General features: G+C 41.0%; 1 protein-coding gene across 6 annotated transcripts in view; it reads right to left on the bottom strand.

Annotated features, from left to right (window-relative positions):
- Nucleotides 1-20,848, bottom strand: part of gria3a (glutamate receptor, ionotropic, AMPA 3a) — a 104,822-nt gene that overhangs the window by 50,112 nt on the left and 33,862 nt on the right. For all 6 annotated transcript variants that reach the window (XR_005203925.1, XM_037749092.1, XM_037749093.1 and 3 more), the window contains exon 3: nt 16,149-16,388. Coding sequence is in view for 5 of the 6 variants with exons in the window: in XM_037749092.1 (XP_037605020.1) it covers nt 16,149-16,388 (240 nt within the window). In the remaining variant the exon portion in view is untranslated. The remainder of the gene's footprint in view (nt 1-16,148; nt 16,389-20,848) is intronic.

The raw sequence follows: 20,848 nt of genomic DNA, 5'->3' as shown, positions 1-20,848 counted from the left end.
CACTTTGAAACATTTTAGTAGCTGCTTAAGAATAAGGATTTGGGGGGATTTACAAATGATTCCCCTGAGAGTTTTATTTTCATTCCTTTGCTGTCACTAAACTAAGCTGGATATTTTGGATTTAAACATTTGTGTGAGCTTGTCGATGTTAAGCTATTCAGTACGCTTACAATTAAAGATACTGTATGTGGGGAAAAAAAGCTTGAAAGTCCTGAACTGAGGGAATTATGTGCGTGTGACATTTAGTGTACTCTAACTTCAATAACCACAAATGTGAAATCTGAATGTCAAAGGACATCCAAGGTCTCTTGGTGAATATTAACACTGGTGTGATTTATCAGTCGGTGCACAAATGACAAAGTCTTTTGGTACAAGAGTTTTTGGTTGACTTTGTAAACAGATGGTACGTTTTACAACAGCCAGCAGGCAGGACAACCATCAAGGGCATTCAACAGAGTCAATTATTCAGCACCGTCCTGAAAAATAATACATATTCAAAATCAGGAGCATATTGTCACAAGGCTATATATAGCAGGGAAAAACAATTTCATTTCTCGCACAAGTAAAATGTTTTACAAAGACAGCCTTGATGTCTAAGTGCTGTGTAGTGGTGCTATACTTCAGTTATCAGGCAAGGACGTACATTTGTCAAGTGTCCAAAAAGACGACTCCAAATGAATGCTAATGTTGCTGTGTACCTACTTGATGTGCAAACAGGCAACTGTTTGCTTAATACATTAGCCAAATTTATGTCTGTCAGGTTGTTTAGAAGTTCTTCTGTCCTCGATGGACATCAATTAATGCTACTTTAGAGCAGCGATTCTCAAAGTGGGGTACAGGGACCCAAAGGGGTACATGGCACTCTGTCACGGGGTCCGAAAAATATTTTTTTATTTTTATTTTATTTTATTATTTATAATTAATTATAAAATTGTGCTGTATCATTAAAAAGTCCATATCTACAGATGGGGACCATTTGCGTCAATAAAACAAGCATATTGTGTCCATTACTCCCACCCATGTTAGCTTTGGGCCAATAGAAACTCTGATATGATTGTGACACACAGCAATAACTTCATTATTTTTAAGTTGAATCACTTACTTAAAGTCTGCTTTAGACAGGTAATTATAAATATCTGGATTTATTAGGACAGTGCCAGTCTTGCTACTGTTCATTTTCTGAGAGCTTTTAAGATAAATTACTTGAAATGTATGCTATAAATGCTGTCCACTTGAGTCCAAATGCGGTTTGAATAAAATCACCCTCTGTTTAAAGATATGTGGTATTAACATTCAATAACATTAAAAAATGTCCCCGCTGTGGGACTAAAAAAGGATTAGCTCATCTTATCTTAACATGATTCAAATTGAAATGTGTTTCTGTAAATCACAATGAAGCATTTCTAATATTTAGGTTGAAAAGTTTTAGAATAGAAATAGTTGCAATGGCATCTAAGAGTACAAATGGTAGTGAGATATGTTTAATCGGTGTTACGATTAAGAGGGGGTCCTTGGAAAATGTTCTCTCCTGTAAGGAATCCCGGTCCCCAAAGAATTTGAGAACCCCTGGTTTAGAGGGTCATGTCTAAAAGATAATCCCCAAGTTGCGAAACTCTAGTGAGATGGTTAAGGTTAGTCATTGACCTCAAATGATTAGGGTTATGCTATAGTCACACTACAAGCAACAAAAGCAACAAAACGGCTAGCTACACGGTTGGCAAATCGCCGTTGAAGTGTTGTTCAAGCACTCGTTAACGTAGTTACAGCATTAAATAGCTCTGGGAACTGGCTAACGCCATTGTTTTGGATAGAACGCAACAGGGTGAAACAAAAACATGGTTGATGCTTCACCGCATCATTTGAGTACTTAAAAAAGTTGAGACCAGCTCAACTATATTTGTAGCTTAACTTTAACTTTATCCCGCCGCTCACGCAGCGATAAGAGGCGGCCATCAGGTTATAGCTTCATGCCATTGGTTTCCATTGAAAATTACTTGTAAGATGTTGAAGTGATGCTCGAAGTGTGAACACAGCATTAGGACAGGTAGTCGTGCAGCGAGTCTCACGAAAGTTTTTGCACGTTTTTGCAACTTGGGAATTACCTTCTAGACACGACCACTTTAGAGTGGCTATTTTTATATTAACAATGGATCACATGACTAACATTATGGAAAAGGGGTCGCTAGTACTGATGAACCCACGAGAATTATCAACCGACGCAACTCTACGGAACGTTTTAGCGACTTCAGACATCAGTGTCGTTTTTCTCCAACAGGCGGCTGTTTTCATAAAAAAAAAAAAAAAAAGCTCTAAAAACCCACTGCATACTACCTGCTTAGCACCAAAAGACAGACAGACAAAGTTAGCGATTAGCTAGCAAAAATAGCAGCGCATTTAGCAGCTAAAGAGTCAGATATTTGCCTCAGAATATTGCGGAGAACAAAAATAGAGCCAAAAGAGAGTTAATATTGGATTTCACCAGGTAACCAGAAACACGGCTCCAAATAAATGCTCATAAAGCTGCTGGATGTGTAAATAAGCAATTGTCAGTTATAATTATTGCAGGTTTAAATAAATAAATATTGAAAGTCAAGAATAACTTTGATAAACAAAGACACCTTTACATAATTTTACTTTTTGAAATCCAATGTAATGTTTCTTGACATTTAATAAAGTGATGCAAGCACCTTGAAGTCAGAAGTACAGTAGATAGAAACACACACACACACACACACACACTCATACAGTAGCTGTAGGCAAAGAACAAAAGGGAAGACAAAGTTCTGAGTTATTGCAACATCTGTTTCCTCTGCGGTTCCTTCTGCACCAGTACTCGACTGGACAGCCTGCTCTTTCATCCACTCACAACTGAAATCAGTTTTCTATTGGCTTCTTCTCAAAGAGAAAGAAGAGACAACAGTTGTTCTCCTGAAGAGAGTAAATGCTGACATGAACCAGACCTGCGACATGGTGACGATGGTTAAATATTTTAATATCATGCAAATGAGCGTGACATTTGCAGTGCACGAACCAACGACAGTCAGGCAGAGGGGCAAAGTGGCAGTGTAAAAAGTTTTCCTTTCAAGCTACCATACTATAAGCACAGCGGTGAGATTATGGCACATACTATATTTATGATCAAGTCCACAACACACACTTTGCTTTGAAGTTTGTGCACGAAATGCACCCAAAGAAATGCCTAAAGATGATGCAATTGTTAGAGCGTTGTCCTGAAAATAGGAGCTTAGTAGCCCACACAGCGCTGCCCAGGAGATCTGTATGTACTCCTCTGATATGGTGTTTTCTGCAGCTCAGAGGATTGGTTTTATAGAGGGGTTACAACACTATTGGGTTCAACTGTGAACAAAATAATCCTCTAAATGCTAAATTTGATTGTTTTTGTTTTTCTTTATTTGACTTAAAAAATATGTTAAACATGAAGTCTAGATTTTAAACCTTGAAGGAATAAAACATGTGATGTGACAGACAGAGTTGGAAGAAAGAGACGGACCGATGCCCTGCTGGCACCTGGCCGTGTGTTTCTTCTCGTCCGTCTTGGGCAGCAGCTCACATGACGGCTGAGCGTGGTGTACGCAGCGGTCTCAACTGTGACTCAGTCGTCCCTCCCCTCCCCGGAGAAGGTGACCTCTTTAAAATTCTCTTGCAGGCATCTGCCCGTAGCTGAGCGCGACACTAAAGGGGACTCGGGCGAAGCCACTGAACCTGCTTCAGAGAAATCTCAAAAAAATCTCAAAGCTCATCCGTGGCTCCACAAAGAGGACTGTTTTCAGTGGGCAATGCTCACAGAGCGGGTGAAATAAAAAGGATTAAAGCTGCCAAATGACAGTGAAAGGACACTTTTGAGTACAATTAGCCTAACAACGCCTACTCCCAATGCACACCAATGCACATAACAGCTCCTTGTTTCAAATAAGCTGAACTACAAAGAGCCCTGCACCCCCACACCACTCGCTCTTGCCAAATCCCTGATCAGAGCTAATCAAACTGATTATTTCTCATCGAGTGACAGCTGCAGAGTTTCTCCTTGTGGTTCTTTTAATCCTTTTATTTAAGTTTTATTCATATTTTATCATTTGTGAACTTTTGTTGCACTTACAGGTGCTAAATACAAGATTGGGAGCATTTCTATTGCCTCTCAACAGCTCTCAACATGGCAACGGCTAAGCCGGCAGTTCATAGCTAACGGTGCTAAATAGTGCAAACAATTGCGAAAGTGCTGACAGAGATAACAGTGTTAACCTGGGGGGAACCGGAGGGTGGGTGCTACTAGGGCTTTCGCAGTGAAGGAATTTCCCTTGCGGTGATAATGACTGACTCAACATCGCGATATGCGGTATTATAGCATTGGGTTTTTTTGCAAATCACTTCATTTATCCTGATTTTAGAGCTATATAAATAAGCTTTATTGTTGGTCTATTATTAGGTATATTGTTGCTTCTTAAATGACAAAGATGATAGTTTTAAAACTATTTAAATACTTGTTTATTGTGAAATGCAGAACACAAAAGGGCAATGAGGCGCAGCGTTTATGACACTCTTTGCTTGCGTCTGTTTGCTATGATACGGAATATCTGCAGGAGTAAAACTGTTGGCACAAGGTAGAGTACTTGCTCTGGATAAGAGGAAGGCTGAAGCACGTAGGGAGAGAGAACGGACACGTGGGCATCCAGAAAAGAAACACCAAACACGCAGCGCTGAGTGCAGAATAGACGCTCAGCACCTCATTACGCTGCTGGCATTTGTAGTGTGACATGAACATGAACATGAACATAGTGGTTGTGGCAGTTCCTTGTCATTCCCTGCGATTGGCTTGTCAATAGTGCGGTATTGCAATATTGTGGTTATTATGACAGCCCTAGATCGCTTCCACAATGACGCTGTCGGTCAGGATGGCGTTATCAGCTGTAACCACTGTATGAGAGAAATGCAGAGCGGTGGCTGTGAGCTAGCCAGTGGGGCATGCTCACATGCACAAACATGCACTAAAAGCATGCGCGGCCAGCCCGGCGATGTCAACAAAGCAAGGAGAAACTTGGTATACAACACACACAGAGGGAGAGTGACTTCATTCTCTGCTCAGGTAGAAATTACTCCTCTTTATCTTTACATAGCAAATAGTTGTTTGCTGCTATATTAATGCTCTGAATATCGCATTTAGCGCATTTAAAGATAATTCCGATTCTGAAGTCATAACAACATAAAGACAGACAGAGCCAGAGACTGAAAAACACACACATATATAAAGCGCAGATATTTGTATTTGAACCACATAAAAAGAAATGGAACAGGCTGGCTCGTGCCCCTCAGTGAGAGCTGCACTAACTGCCTGTTCTTTTTCAGCTCCCCTGTAAAAAAAAACATCCTCCCAACTCTTAAGCAAATAAAAATGGCGTTTTCTCTTGGGCAAAAAAGGGAAGCGCAAATCACATCAATCTCTTTCATAATGCAAAAGGACTACTGTTGTAATGGCTTTGTGTTATCCTGAAAGCAAGTGTCCTGAAATAGACGAGAGACGTTTGAACAACACAGAGACATGAACCGAACAGTGCCTATAAAGCAGAGGGGCGCTCTGTTAGTCACCTGGTTTCTAACACGGCCATGTAAAGTGGCGAGGTTAGAGCATATTAGATATGACAAGCTGGATCTTACAGAAAAAAGGAGGGGAGGGGGCTCCAAATACACGGAGTAAAAAACATTCGGTGCATCTGACAGCATGTCTGACAGTGCTTGGCCCCATGTGCCATTTGCTGCTTTCTGACGCAGGAGAGGCACAAAGGCTTTGCTGACTCCTCTGTTCCTTCCCTCACTCTTCGTCTCTGTACAGCTTCATTTTCTTTTTCTATTCATTTGAAGATTTGGCTATTTCTTTATCTGCGAGCAGCTGAGACAACAATGTTTAGCTGAGGGGGGAAATCTTTACTTTAGCCGGAATAAACCCTCTTACTCCTGAACTGCTCGCCCCTGGGTTCTCCTTGAGCCAACAGGAGCTTATAGACATTTAAAATAAGAATGTTATCACACCTTACAGATCACTGATTAGATAATCAATGATTGAAATTACCTTGCGTATTGATTTTTATTTTTTTCTTAAGTGGCAGCATTATGAGTAGAGAGGTGAGGGGGGAAAAGCATTGATTGTATGTTGTTAATAGTAACAGCAAATATGATTGATCAAGCTACGGGCTGCTAATTGACAAGATTTTAGGATGTCTCAGGTCTCAAATTAATTTGAATGCCTCCATAACAAACACAAATTAGTGAGATTACAGTAAAAGCCTAATTGTCTCTATAGTTATTACAACACACATTTAACAATCAGATACTCATCTTACAAAAAGTTGTTTCTCCACCTCTCACTTCCTGTCTGTCCCCTGGAGGTCATTAATAGGTGAAGGGAGATCTGTGTGGGCTACAGCTCCTCATACTGCCTCCTAATAACCATACATCAGGGTGATCGAGAGAAAGTAGCTTTGGGCCATGATGTTCAGATGACAAATTTAAACTACATTAAATGTCTATGTAAGTAGGGCTGGACAATATAACAATTCATTCTGTGAGACAATATACACTGCTTTATGGCAATACTCCATTTTGTATATGATTTTTGATGAGGTACTTTGGTTCGTCAGGTATTTAATTTGCTAGATAAGCCAAAAACAGACATTCCTGTCTGTCCAAAATGTCATCACTTCATCATTTTATCCTATTAGACATTTGTGTGACATTGTCATAATTAGTATATGAATTATTGAGTTATGGCCACGTTTGGTCGTGTCTAGAAGGTAATCCGCAAATTGCAAAATCTGATCTGAGATCTGCAAAAACTTGCAAAAACTCTCGCAAGATTCAAGGTCAATGCCTAACCTTTCCACAATGTGTGGATTCCCTTCTAGACACAACCTTTTGTGAGGTCACAGTGAACTTTGACCTCCAAAATCTAATCAGTTCATCCTTGAGTTCCATTAGACGTTTATGCCGAATTTGAAGAAATTTGCTCAAAACCTTCCTGAGATATCACGAAAAAGGTATGGACGTGAGGTCGCTTTGACCTTGACCTTTGACCACCACAATCTAATACGTTCCTCTTGAGTCCAAGTGGACAGACGTCCGGACGAACAATCCAAAAATATAACGCCTCCAGCCACGGCTGTCGCAGGCGCGGAGGCATAAAAATAAATGAGATACAGCTTACAGAAGTGAAGGCATAGAAAGCTATGAGGGATGTAGGAGCTGTCCAAAGTCCTGAAACAATGATGTCTGCTCTGAGACGGGTGCCCTTTTATTTACACTGGAATAGTGGCTGCTTTAAGCAAACTACCAGGAAGTTGTGTAAAAGGACACAGAGAAATGATCCAAATGTACATTTTCTGTCCACTTTTGCCAGTTTAGCGATGCACGCATCCTCGATTGGTGCAGTAATGACTTTGTTCATACATACTGAGCTGGTCACGTAGCGCTGCCCAGAGTACAGACTGTAATGAGGCCAAGCGTTGCAACTCCCCTTTTCAGGCAAAGAACAAAGATTTACAAAGTGATGCAACTGTTTAAAGTTATGTAATGTCTTTCTGAACGTTGCTGTAGCTACAGTAGTGTGTTACATTCTCTGCAATGCAAGCCTGCTGGCCAATCTGTTCAACGGAGAAGATGTGTCTTAATGTTTGAAAGCAAGAATGCCCATAACAAGTGACTGTGTTTGTTTAACTCTCTGGAGTCTACAACTTACAAATTGCCCAGGCTGAGAAAGAAAAAGCATCAGATTTGATCAATTCTCGCTGGAAAATGTTTGGTATTCTGCATTAATAATTTACATACATGATTTTGTAGATAAACAATGGGCTTGACACTGCAGCGTGGAGCAGAGCGTCTGCAGCTTTACATGTTGTGTGATGTTGTCTTCGAGCTGCACTGCCTCTGCATGCGTGGATGTGCACGGATCAATCGGTGCCATTTTGGGCGTCTGGCAGAGCGGAGGGAGCGCTTGATAACAGAGGAGGTTTGGTTCATGCAGAAACACTACAGCTAACGCCTCAGCTGCATCTTCTCGGCGAATGCACACCGCTCTTTGAGGTTTTCACCAATGACGTCAACGCACACACACACACAGCATCTAAAGTGCCTTTCCCAACACGCTCCATTCCCAAATGTAAACTAAAGGCAATCGGATTCCCACAGATATTCTTAAATTCATTCAACACTGACTCAGAGAGGATTCTCAACAACATGGAGCCAAATAAACATGCTCTCCTTAAGAAAACAACAGAAAAAGGCACTGTTCTTTTGAGAGTTTATTAAATTTGACAGTCCTGTCTAACCTTGGAGAATTGTTTTTTTTTTAGTTGTTAGTTGTGCTTTCTCATCTGCATCTTTATGTTTTTCAGCATCCTTTGAAACCCTTACAAAAAAGTATCTTTCAGGCACTACTTAGATATTCTGTTACATGTGTATCCCAGTTACGCTCTCCTTTGCTCTATGTTCTCTATGAGGCACAATAGAGTCCTTGAACAGGGAGGATAAGAGCTCTCTTGAAGCAGAGGAGATTGATTGATAAATCCCTGCCTTAGGTCCAATATTAGGGACTGGGAGGAAAACAGTGTTTACCCACAGAGGGGGGGTCAAGGCCTATTGATACATGTCCATCTCCAAGTGAAGGTGCAGTAAGGTGTTCACAGAGCGGAACAGCTGCTTTGTGCCATTCGGCCACTCTCTATCTCTCTCCCACTCTCTGTTAATGAGCCCGTGTGCCTGACTGCTGAGAGCAGCTCTTTAGCGGTGTGCAATTAATCAGACGTTTCCTTGTGGAGACGAAACCAACCAGACATTCAGCAGCAGGGCAGCATGATTACACAGCGAATGCAAATTCTCCACCATCCCCATTTGTCAGAGGGGCAGGAGAATGCAGAAAAAGAGCTACAGTTAAGGTTGTTAGATTGTAGTCCTTCATTTTAATGGCAACAAATAGAAATGAAGATCTAGTTTGCGTTACGTAGAGTTCATGAATTGGGAGGACTACATTAAGACAGTGAGATCTCACACAAGTACTTTTGCTTTAATTTACTCAAGTACTGTACATAATACAACTTAGATGTACTTTTACTTTACTTGAGTAAGAATTCTACTCCATTACATTTCAGATGGAAATATTATACTCTTTAATCAGCTACATTTATTTAACAGTTACTCTACATATTAAGATTTTACATACATACATCTGATAAGCTCATATAATATGATGCATTAATGTGTTATAGATTAATGATAGACTATGTAGCATTATGGGCTAAATGTAATTGCTAAAACTAGGGCTGACGCAAATGCTTCAAAGCTTCGGCCGTTGCCATGGTAACTGACCTCCAAATCATTATTTGAATGCTTAGTTTTTTGTTTTTTTTTAATATATAAGTATGTAATAATAATGTATAAATCCCAAAATAGCCCATGAAATAAGGAATAGTCCCACGACATTATTCATATTCAACATTAATTATTATTAGTTATTCTCAGATGGATATCGCTGTTTGTTGTGTGTAGAAGTGCGTGTGCGTACAATAGCGTGGCAGCGGCACTGTCCCGAAGCTTCAAATACCTTCGAATATTTCTCACCGAAGCTTCGAAGCCCAAAAAATGGTATTCAGGAAAGCCCTAGCTAAATTAGATCCATCTAAAGTTAGCTAACCTTAGCCACCATAAGTACAGTATAGTGTGTCCGGTGTAGTGTAAGGTGTAGTTTTGCGAGCTGCCACTTTTTAAAATCTGGGTTGGGTGAATTAAAAATTGCAGTCCCTATAGGGAATAGGAATGTGATGTCATCAACAGCAAGTTGGACATTTTTGGAAGATAAAGAGTTCCATCCGCTGGCTGTTTACTTCAAGTGTCAAAAAGAACTGCTGATCTAACACAAAACACCACACAGTGAATGAGATTCAAAAGATGAAATGTAGTATATATAGTATACAGTCAGACACAAAGGTAGGCTAACTTTATGGGTTTCATTTTGCAAGATACCGGTAAATTAATTATGCAGTATTAGCCAAAGTTTTAGTTATCATTCAGTTAGCATAACATTAGCTTGCTTATCTTTGTCCGGATGATTGTGTAGTTGGCATTTGGCTTGTAGATCTTAATGGCATATGTCAAATGTCATGTAAATTAAACATAGGCCTCCGAAGATTAACATATTTTGAACTGCTGACAGGTGTTCACTAACACCAAAACACATCAGTGACTGTAACGGGTGGAAAGCTGTCAAGGTCGTTTTAAGTAATGATCAATATCATTAACTAACTTCCATTTTGTAATATGGAAGTTGTCTCTGTCAGCTTCTATTTATATGGGTATTTGTCTTTCGCACGTACTTTCTGATGATGAACGACTGACAGATGACAGATGAATAGACTAGTGACAGATAATGATAGTCTACCATAGCTCCGCACACAACCATCTAAAAATGTAACTTTTGCATTTCCAACCTTTGCTAATGGAAAAGCAAAAATAACCGTTCTAATGTATAACGAACTGAACTGAACTGAACTGAACTGGACTGCTTGGTGGAAATGTGCCATTATGTACTTTTACTTGTTATAAAGTATTTTTACATTGTTGTATTGGTAAAGGGCTCCGAGTACTTCTTCCACCTCCATCATCTCAATACATTAAATGCTACATATAAAATTTTAAAAATTTGCTTCTCAAATGTAGTACTGTAGGTATCAGACGTTAGGACTGCAACAACATCAGCAAACTGTTTAATAATATGACTGTGTTAGTCAGAATATATGGAGGTCGTCATAGAGGAGAGGACAAGGACGGCGATACAAACTGTAATGCAATACAGCAGTCTCCTTAAGTATCAAATGGGGAACGTACTGTACTGCTCTTAATATTTTCTTAATGAAACAACAGTTCTCAAAATCACCCCCAAGACACATATTAGAAAAAGTGATGTTATCTGTTGAGACTGTGCTGATGTTTCGCTTGACATCAGTACAGTCTTTGTTGTCTTAGAGACAGACTGTAGAGGTCATTAAAAGAACTGGAGCCAAAACACATTTCTATACACAGCTTGTGTTGGTCATTCTTACACTGTAACTGCTTTTGACCAAGTAGTATTCCTTCATTATTAAGATGATTTTGTAAATTGTCATTATTATTGTACCATAAATTCTTGTAAATTATGTAAGTAGTATATGAAATTTGTAGTAGACTGTGTAAATATGAAAAAAACGGTGTGGTCCTACTTTCAGTGGCCAGCTGGTAATGCCCAGATGTTCCTCGGTTCAAGAGGTCTTTTCTGCCAGCAGCCATCAGTCTGTTTAATGAGGACATTTCATAGCCTGTACATCCAGGATAAATAGGTGATGTTGCACTGCGGCAGATAAACATGTATTTAATGACCCGAGTGTGTGAAGGCGTAAAGCGTTGTGCTTTTCTTGGATCTGTGTGGTTTCTTCAGTTTCCCCTTTTCTATCAGTTATGTTTGTCAAACAATTAATTCTTCTAATTAGACGTGGGCTGCATGAAGCAGTAACAGACTACTATGCTCTGTACGAGGCAGCAGCGGGAAACAAACTCCACTCGTTATTTGATCACTATTACGAATAATATGTCAGTTAAAGCAGTTTAAATCAGTACAATACTGCTGTCAGAGGAAGGCATCTCCAACATGAAAGAGAAGCTCAACCTATTTCATGGCGAAACTATTTCCAATTTGAAATACATGTGGAAAGTTACTGTAATATTTATGCATGGCTACATTAAGTGGTATCTTTGGGCATTTCATTTTCTATTACAGTCAAAATGCTATCATAAAGATGTCGTTCTGATGGTAGTTATGCCTTCAGGCTATGATAAAAAATCCCTCTTATGTTGTGTGATGAAAGGAAAGACAGAGTCCACTTCCCCGAGATATACAGCAGGGGATCGACTGTTTCATTTTAATGATTTTTCCAATTTCAAGCTGACGCTAAGATGCCTTTGCTTTTGTTCTGATAAAAGGCTCTGTTCAGATGTGGCAAGTGTCTTGTTAAGGGACACATACCATTGTAAAATGCCTCGACAGCCTATTACTGTCATATTGTCCCACAAACTATCAACAGTCACTCACACAAGCGTCTCTCGAGAACCCCTTTTAAAGTCCCTCCCTGGCCTTAAATGGAGCCCTCTTCCTATAATGAAGATTAAACTGATATTTGGATGAGCGTTGGCAATATTGCTCCAAAGCCTTGACGGGGAGGAGCAGGGCTGGGAATGGCAGCCAAAATAGGACAGCTAACTAGCCTCTCAGCAAACACAAGCTGTGCAGCATGTGGGAATCCATCCTAAACGACAGTGTTTACACTGTATAAATGGGCAGAGTGTTACAGATGGTGGCCCGTCAGCCTCGACGCAGCAGGTGAGAGAGGCCAGAAAAGTCGAGAGCTCTAAGGGCCACATCAGGAAGCACTTCTAAGAAGGTTGATTGTGCCCAAGAGAGGCTATAAACGAGCTTAATCATTTTATCTCGACCACGCTGGCCGACCAATTATCAGCTTCTACAAGCTGCCACCAAAACACAGACACATATCGGGCAGCCAGTGAAACCGAGGTCCCCTCCCAATTTGAGAGCACTAACAACCTCCTTAGTTAGATGTCGACCGATAGTGGATTTTTAAAGGCCGATGTAACAACGATAGTTTGGAGCAGGAAATTGTTAAACTCCACTCTTGCAAACCATTAATGTTTGTGCATATTCCCAGGGTAAGGAGGATCCTTAGGTGTGTGATTTCATTTCATAAATGGATAGTTACATGCAGGGTTCACGCTAAACTTTTTGTTTTTGGACGGCCAATATGCCCGTTAATATTCCAGAATTCCGGCCATTTAGAACAACTACCGGACATATGTTTTAAATAGCCATACAATAGCCTACATTTGACATAAGTTGAAAATAAGTTAAATGAAGAAGCGGTCTAAAAAATAAAATTCTGTTTGGTCCGATTTCCACGTTTGTCAAATTCAAAATAGTGTTGTGTGGCTCGTAGGGCTGTAAGTTATCTTGGCAACATATCTTACAATATTAAGCTATTTAATATGATATTAAATCATTCATTTATTTATTTGGCATATTTTCCAACAGACATTTTGGCCATTGATCATTTAATCTGCCGGAGAACTACACGTCATACCAGCTAAAAGCCGGCATATGCCGGCTACCGTAAACCCTGGTTACGTGGCTGGATTATTTGGAAGAGAGAATGCCAAATTGTAATAGTAAACAAGTTAAAATAACAGTGAATGATTTATTTTCCTCCATGTCTGCCTGTCTTGTATCCTGGTAAAAGAACTTATAGTGTTGCGTTATACTGTATATTCGAGAGATATCTTTTTTTCTTCCACTCGACCTTGACTTTGTGTATGGAGCCTCCATGCAAAACGGTGATGTACGTCCCCATGTGACTGGCGACGGCTGTGCAGCCACCAGCCACTATCAGAGCTTAGTTCCACCGATAATGATAGTGTAAAAACGTCCAATCATCTACCTCTATCCATAGTTAATAAGGTCAAACATGGCTCTGAACATATACATTACTTAATTTGTGCAGGACATACAGCGGGTAAAATAAGTATTGAACACGTCACCATTTTTCTCAGTAAATATATTTCCAAAGGTGCTATTGACATGAAATTTTCACCAGATGTTGGTAACAACCTAAGTAATCTATACATACAAAGAAACCAAAACAAATAAGTTCAGAAATTAAGTTATGTGTAATAAAGTGAAATGACACAGGGAAAAAGTATTGAACACGCTTACTGATATTTATTTAATACTTTGTACAAAAGCCTTTGTTGGTAATGACAGATTCAAGACGCCTCCTGTATGGAGAAACTAGTCGTATGCATTGCTCAGGTGTGATTTTGGCCCATTCTTCCACACAAACAGTCTTCAAATCTTGAAGGTTCCGTGGGCCTCTTCTATGAACTCTGATCTTCAGTTCTTTCCATAGATTTTCAATTGGATTCAAGTCAGGTGATTGGCTGGGCCATTCTAGCAGCTTTATTTTCTTTCTCTGAAACCAATTGAGAGTTTCCTTGGCTGTGTGTGTTTGGGATCATTGTCTTGCTGAAATGTCCACCCTCGTTTCATCTTCATCATCTTGGTAGATGGCAGCAGAGTTTTATCAAGAATGTCTTGGTACATTTTTCCATTCATCCTTCCTTCAATTATGTGAAGTTTGCCAGTACCGTATGCTGAAAAGCAGCCCCACACCATGATGTTCCCACCTCCAAACTTCACTGTTGGTATGGTGTTTATAGGGTGATCTGCAGTGCCATTTGTCCTCCAAACATGGTGTGTATTATGGTATCCAAAGAGTTAAATTTTGCTCTCATCTGACCAGACTATATTCTCCCACTATTTCACAGGCTTGTCCAAATGTTGTGCAGCAAACTTTAAACGAGCTTCAACATGCTTTTTCTTCAGCAATGGAGTCTTGCGTGGTGAGCGTGCATACAGGCCATGGCGGTTGAGTGCATTACTTATTGATTTCTTTGAAACAATTGTACCTGCTAATTCCAGGTCTTTCTGAAGCTCTCCACAAGTGGTCCTTGGCTCTTGGACAACTCTTCTGATAATTCTTTCACTCCTCTGTCAGAAATCTTGCAAGGAGAACCTGGTCATGGCCAGTTAATGATGAAATTATGTTCTTTCCACTTCCGGATTATGGCCCCAACAGTGCTCACTGGAACATTCAGAAGTTTAGAAATGCGTCTGCAGCCAATGTCATCAGTATGTTTTGCAACAATAAGGTTGCGAAGGTCTTGAGAGAGCTCTTTGTTTTTACCCATCATGAGATGTTTCTTGTGTGACACCTTGGTAATAAGACACCTTTTTATAGGCCATCAGTTGATACTGAAACAGTTGATATTAATTTGCACTGACAAGGAGTCGGATTAATTTCTAATTACTGATAGATTTCAGCTGTTGTCTTGGCTTTCCTTGCCTTTTTGCACCTCCCTTTCCTCATGTGTTCAATACTTTTTCCCTGTGTCATTTCACATTATTACACATAACTTAATTTCTGAACTTATTTGTTTTGGTTTCTTTGTATGTATAGATTACTTGGGTTGTTACCAACATCTGGTGAAAATTTCATGTCAATAGCGCCTTTGGAAATATATTTACTGAGAAAAATGGTGACGTGTTCAATACTTATTTTACCCGCTGTATATACAGTACATTTGTTTTAAAAACTGCCCCAAAAAATGTTTGGCCCTGTGAGAATCAAGTTTCACGACTGAGCCTTAGACACCCACCTGAACAGGAGATATATAAAGTGAGGCGGGGGAAGTGAAAAGGAGTGCACTTGTCCTAGAAATGCCAGTTTAAAAATACTTGGAATGCACAGTTCTGAACAGTTTGGCACATTTACCAGCAGAGACTGCACCCAGAACATCTCTACATCTACAGTATAGAGCAGTTATACAAGTAACATGAGTTAAAAAAAAAAACACACAAATGGAATCACATTATACATATCTTTGCTGCTATCTATGGCCAGCCTGAGGTCCAATCTTTACAGACATTGTTGTTCTCTTTCTTAACTCAGCCTCTCCAGATGCTGACCTCGGAGAATGACAAAGACCCAAGTCTGTAAATAGTTGGCCTACATGAGGGGAGCGGGAGGCCACGAAGCATATGCAGAAGTTACAGTATGTTGTGTTCTGTCTTTATATAATCCAATTAGAGCTAAATGATAATCAGAGAGGATTAGGGGCTCAGGCGGCTGGAGTCGTACTACGGCGGCGGATCAGCAGCACCTGTGAATGACTCATTCCTCGGAAGCGAGGAGCTATTGACTGCCTCTGAGAGCAGCATTCAGCCACATAGTGAAGCAATTTAGGATCATTACCGGCATAGATTAAAATGTATCAGACCACTTAGAATGAAGATTGGGGATGAGGGATTTACATATTAAAGACTGATCACATGCACTGTGTAATAACACCTCTGCATGAGCAGGACTTGGCGTGACTTTTCCCACTTTCTCTAGCAACGAGATGTTCTGCGCTACTCATCTGTCACCTACGGAAAGCTTGTGGCGTTTCCATAGCTGTGAGTGTGTTTTATTTTCCCAGAGGGACACTCTTACCTCTGTCGGTGTCGTAAAGGTAGACAAACTTCTCCCACTTGTAATGGTCCAGCAGACTGAGAACAGCTCCTCGCAAACCGGGCCTCATCTGGATGACAAACTGCACGTCAGCATCGATGGGGAAGCTGGGGGTAATGAAGGAGGTGTGCAGCGCCCCGCAGAAGGAGGTCAGCGTGTTCATGGACTTCCTGTCGTAGAAGCCAAGGATGGCGTAGACTCCTCGGGAGAACTGGGAGCAGACTGGTGGCGGGGGAAAGAGAGCAGGTTCAGGTCAGGGACAAGCACAGAGTCATTTATGATCAGCTATTCCTTCAGTCAGGAGGGATGCCAATGGCACAAACTGGCATTTCAAACAATATTAAGGTCAAAATGTCATAACAAACAGAAAGTTAAAATAGCTGAGTCCACTTATGGCCAATGTAGGGTTAAAAATTTGAATGCAAGGTTGAGATGTGGGGGAATTCATGATGGCATTAATCTTCAGAGTGAAGCAGTGGCGATCTGAATAAATGGGCGCCATGTGGGATGTCTGCTCCCCATGGCCATGCTCTGCTGCCTGGTGCCCTTCACTTCTCCTTGGTCTAAATGCAACTGCTTGGGTAATCAACTAGAAATAATGGGGAAATCAGTGCATTGGCCACAGCTCTTTAATAGACAAATACCCTGAAACATGAGCATGCAAATGTGCAAGCGCTGGGCTGTGCTGCAGTATAAAAGATTTATAATAGGCCAGATCTGCCGCCATCTGCGGGCCCATGGAAATGAGCTACGGCCATAAACGCTCAGTGCATCAGACACTTGGTCTTACAAGGCGTTAGCCATTTGATTTTATTTGTACATAATAAATGGTTTTAATAACACCACGCAGGACTGAATCAGGGATATGGCCCTTGTCTTGGTGTTAGTAATAATTGAAGCGAATGTTGGTCAAACCAGGAGAGCTGCTCTGATATTTCTGACCCTGAATCCAACACTGTTCACTGAAGCTGCTCAGTATCTCTAATCAATGTTTCATTATGTTATTATCTTACTGATTGGATTTAATGAAGTGTGTTTTGGGGGAATCTGTAGGTTGAAATCCACTCTGAGGAAAGTCTACCCTGTAAAATACTGTATGAATTTCTGGTAAGACTTTATTGTAAAGATACGAAACACATGCTTAAAGAGTACTCTACTGATTTAGCATTGCACTCCTAGAACATTGTCTGATTCATGACGGACAGATTAAAAACTAAAAGTACCCCCTCTCGGTTGTATGCCTCCACCACCCAGTCAAGTCACAGTTTAGATCCATGTCTATCCAAAATGTCATCACTTCATCATTTTATCTTTTTAGACATGCGTGTGAAATTGTCATATTTAGCACATTATGGCCAAAAACTTGTTTTTTGAGGTCACAGTGACCTTGACCACCAAATTATAATTAGTTCATTCTTGAGTCCTTGTGCCAAACAGACGGATGGACGGACAACCCCAAAACATAATGCCTCTGGCCACGGCTATCACCAGCGCGGAGGCATAACAAGTATCAAAATTGATGCAGCAGAACCAGACTGACCTGGTGCCCACATTAAGCATCACCCACAATGTAACTCGACCACCGACAGTTTGGTCTGAGATCCGGGTGTGTTATGCTATTAGGATTATGTGGAGCAGGCTACAGAGGTCTGGTAAGATCACTTCTTTCTAACTCCACACCCCCAGATTTTTTTCACTTTCAAACTTGTAGTCTTCAGACCCAACTGAGGCTGCCTCAAGTGACATCACTCCTCTGGACCCACAAAAGGCTTTATACAACCTTTTTCACAGTAGTACTCCCCAACCCCTACAAACAGACTTTGATGAGTAAAATCAGTGGTGTTGGTGAAGACACTATCAAGTCACTTAAAGGTGTCAAACGCAAGATTGGAGGCATTTCTATTGCCTCTGCACGGCTCTCAACATGGCGACGGCAGAGCCGGCGGCTTGCAGCTAAAGTTGCTAACGTTGCGAACAGTGAAAAGAAAGGCATAAGTGCTGACAGAGCTAAGAGTGTTTACCTGAAAAGACACCGGAGGGTTGGTGCTACCCATCAGCAACGACGCTGGCGGTCGGCTGTAAACGCCGTATGAGAGCATTGCAGAGAGCCGGCCATGAGCTAGCCAGTGGGGCACGCTCACATGCACTAAAATCTTGTGCGGCCGGCCCGGCGATGTCAACAAAGTACGGAGAAACTCGGATTACAACACATACAGAAGGAGAGCGACTTCATTCTCTGCTCAGGTAGACATCTTTACATAGCAAATAGCCTAGTTGTTTGCTGCTATATTAATGCTCTGGATTTTGTAAGAGAGACTTTAATGCTTATCATCAGTTAATGAATGCTAATTCAGGTCACATCCGGATACTGAGTTGCAAATTATTTATTGAACATTCACTACATGAAATTATTTGCTAATTATGAGTTTATCATTATTGAGTTTATATCATCATCATCATTATATTTAAAAAAATTGAGTAACCACTTTTTGTCCTGACCAATGATGATATTCTCAGAGCTAAACTAACTGACCAACACAATAAACTAATTTCACAGTTCTAGTGATTTCTCCATGTGTTAAAGGGACTATTTGTAACTTTCAGAAATGCTTGTTAACAGCGACACCTGTGGCCGTGAAATCAACGAAAGTCAGCCTCGGGCTCACGCTTGCTTGCTCTAAATATACCTGAACGAGCGTCGCTCAAAACAGTGAGGCGACACACGTCAGCTAAAAGCACAATATCACTCTATATTTCACCTGCTGGGCAGTAATGTTAGCTGACCAGACGAAGGTCTCTCCATGAACATGATTTAGATCTGATCCTATGTTGGCTTTTCCTGCCTAAGTGCAGGCTGAAGCAGCGGGGCTCTGCAGCGTGTCTCCCTGCTCTCTCCGCCCGCAGAGAGACGCCGGCACCCGGTCGGTAACAAGAAGACAACGTAACTCTCTGAAGAGCTCCGTCACTTCACAAGACACGGGAAAGCTCTGTTGGTCTGGAGGAGCTGCAGCATTTATTTCTGCACAAATGTCCCCTGTGCATTCACTGGATATTCTCAGAGCTAAACTAACTCTTCTGCAGTGTGTAGTGAGCGCGCGTTCACATCTAGAGGTGGAGGACGCGCGCGCTGTCTGAGTGAAGGAGAGCAGGCAGCGGAGACGAGGCTCCGGCCACACGCGAGCGCGCATATGCGAACGCGCATGTGTGCCGACCCGCTACATTTATACGCTTAAAAAGTTACAAACAGTCCCTTTAAGTTGGGGTTCAGTGCTGTATGTTTGATGTTTGAACAGTTGATTTTGTTCAGCTGTTCAGACAACCACTCATTCAACCACACACTGAGAGTTTGGTTAAGTCATCTTTCCCTCAGTCACTTTATTATTCCTCTGTCCCTCCATTTTCTCAGCCTTCATCTTAACTCAGCGCACACATCAGATCTGCTGATATGTGTTAAAAGACCAGGGTAACACTGGTTTAAATACTAAACAAACACAGGCATCCACAGAAATAAAACCTGCACTGGTAAAAGATGAAGCTGTAATCAAGGACAAAAATCTGCACCATTGTTTTATATCTGACAGATAATTTTTCAGCTTCATTTCAAAGACACTATGGGCCTTTCGTAAACAGTTAAATAAGCCTCCCCCTTCATAAACAGAAAAATAACAGAGCGGATTATCTTCTATTCAGTTGTGGATTCAGCATGCTTCACAGTAGCTCTTTCAGCGGATAACATTATTCAACACAACACTAATCCTCCTCAAATTGCAGATTCACAAAAATTCTAATATCATCCAATTCTATTCTCCAAATGGGAACAATAGCTTTTTGTTTGTCAAGGTTAAAGAGGCGGCACCTTCTGCTAAAGGACTAATGACATCATATATTTGGGCTCATGAAGCAGTAAACATTAGTCAACTATGGTAAATCCCCCTGATCATGGTCAGCAATGAAGATACGCATCATTTACTTTATTTCAGAGGGGAAGTGGAGGAACTATTTATTTGCACTGCGGCCTCTGTGCATTTCTGTTCAGAATACTAACACACACTTTTTATGCATGATTAAAAATCCACCTCTCTTCCCTTTCAGTCCACTTCCATCTAATTCCGGCCATCACCTAACAAACACCCACATCGGTCTGTCATCACTGCTGCTTTCTCCTTTTCTCCCTCATCCATTTCTCTGCTTCTCTTTAGCTCTTGCCGTCTCGTCAAACTTAACAGGTAGATGCAGCAGCTCCAGTAGTACCAACGCTGTCTTACGTCTTCCCGAAACTCGGGGCTTTGCAGCTTTGAGGGTTTCTCCCGCAGACAGCTGCAGGAATCTTTTTTTGAGTCTATCATAAACCTTGCTGATGTAGGGATGAACATGTGGTGTATGTGCACAGCAGAGCCGAGGCTACAAAGTGAATTCTTAAAGCTCTATCGCTGAGGGGGAATAGAGGAGAGCTGCTGTCCTGGCCTGAAAAGGGAACACCGCACGCAGTGAGAAAATTGAACTTGCATATAAGAAAGTGAGAATGAGGAAAAGGATAGAGGAGATGAGTTTTCTTGGATTGAGTCATTGGTGAGATCCTTGAGGTTTGAGGGAATTGGATACTGCACTTGGACAAAGTGAGGACAACGACTTTACTTTTTGTGACAATTACAAATAACCTGTTTATGCGCGTGCTGCTGCCT

Source organism: Sebastes umbrosus, chromosome 17 (assembly GCF_015220745.1).
Source record: "Sebastes umbrosus isolate fSebUmb1 chromosome 17, fSebUmb1.pri, whole genome shotgun sequence".
NCBI classification, from domain to species: domain Eukaryota; kingdom Metazoa; phylum Chordata; class Actinopteri; order Perciformes; family Sebastidae; genus Sebastes; species Sebastes umbrosus.
The sequence above is the reverse complement of the archived record's forward strand: the minus strand, read 5'-3'. Positions and strand labels throughout refer to the sequence as shown.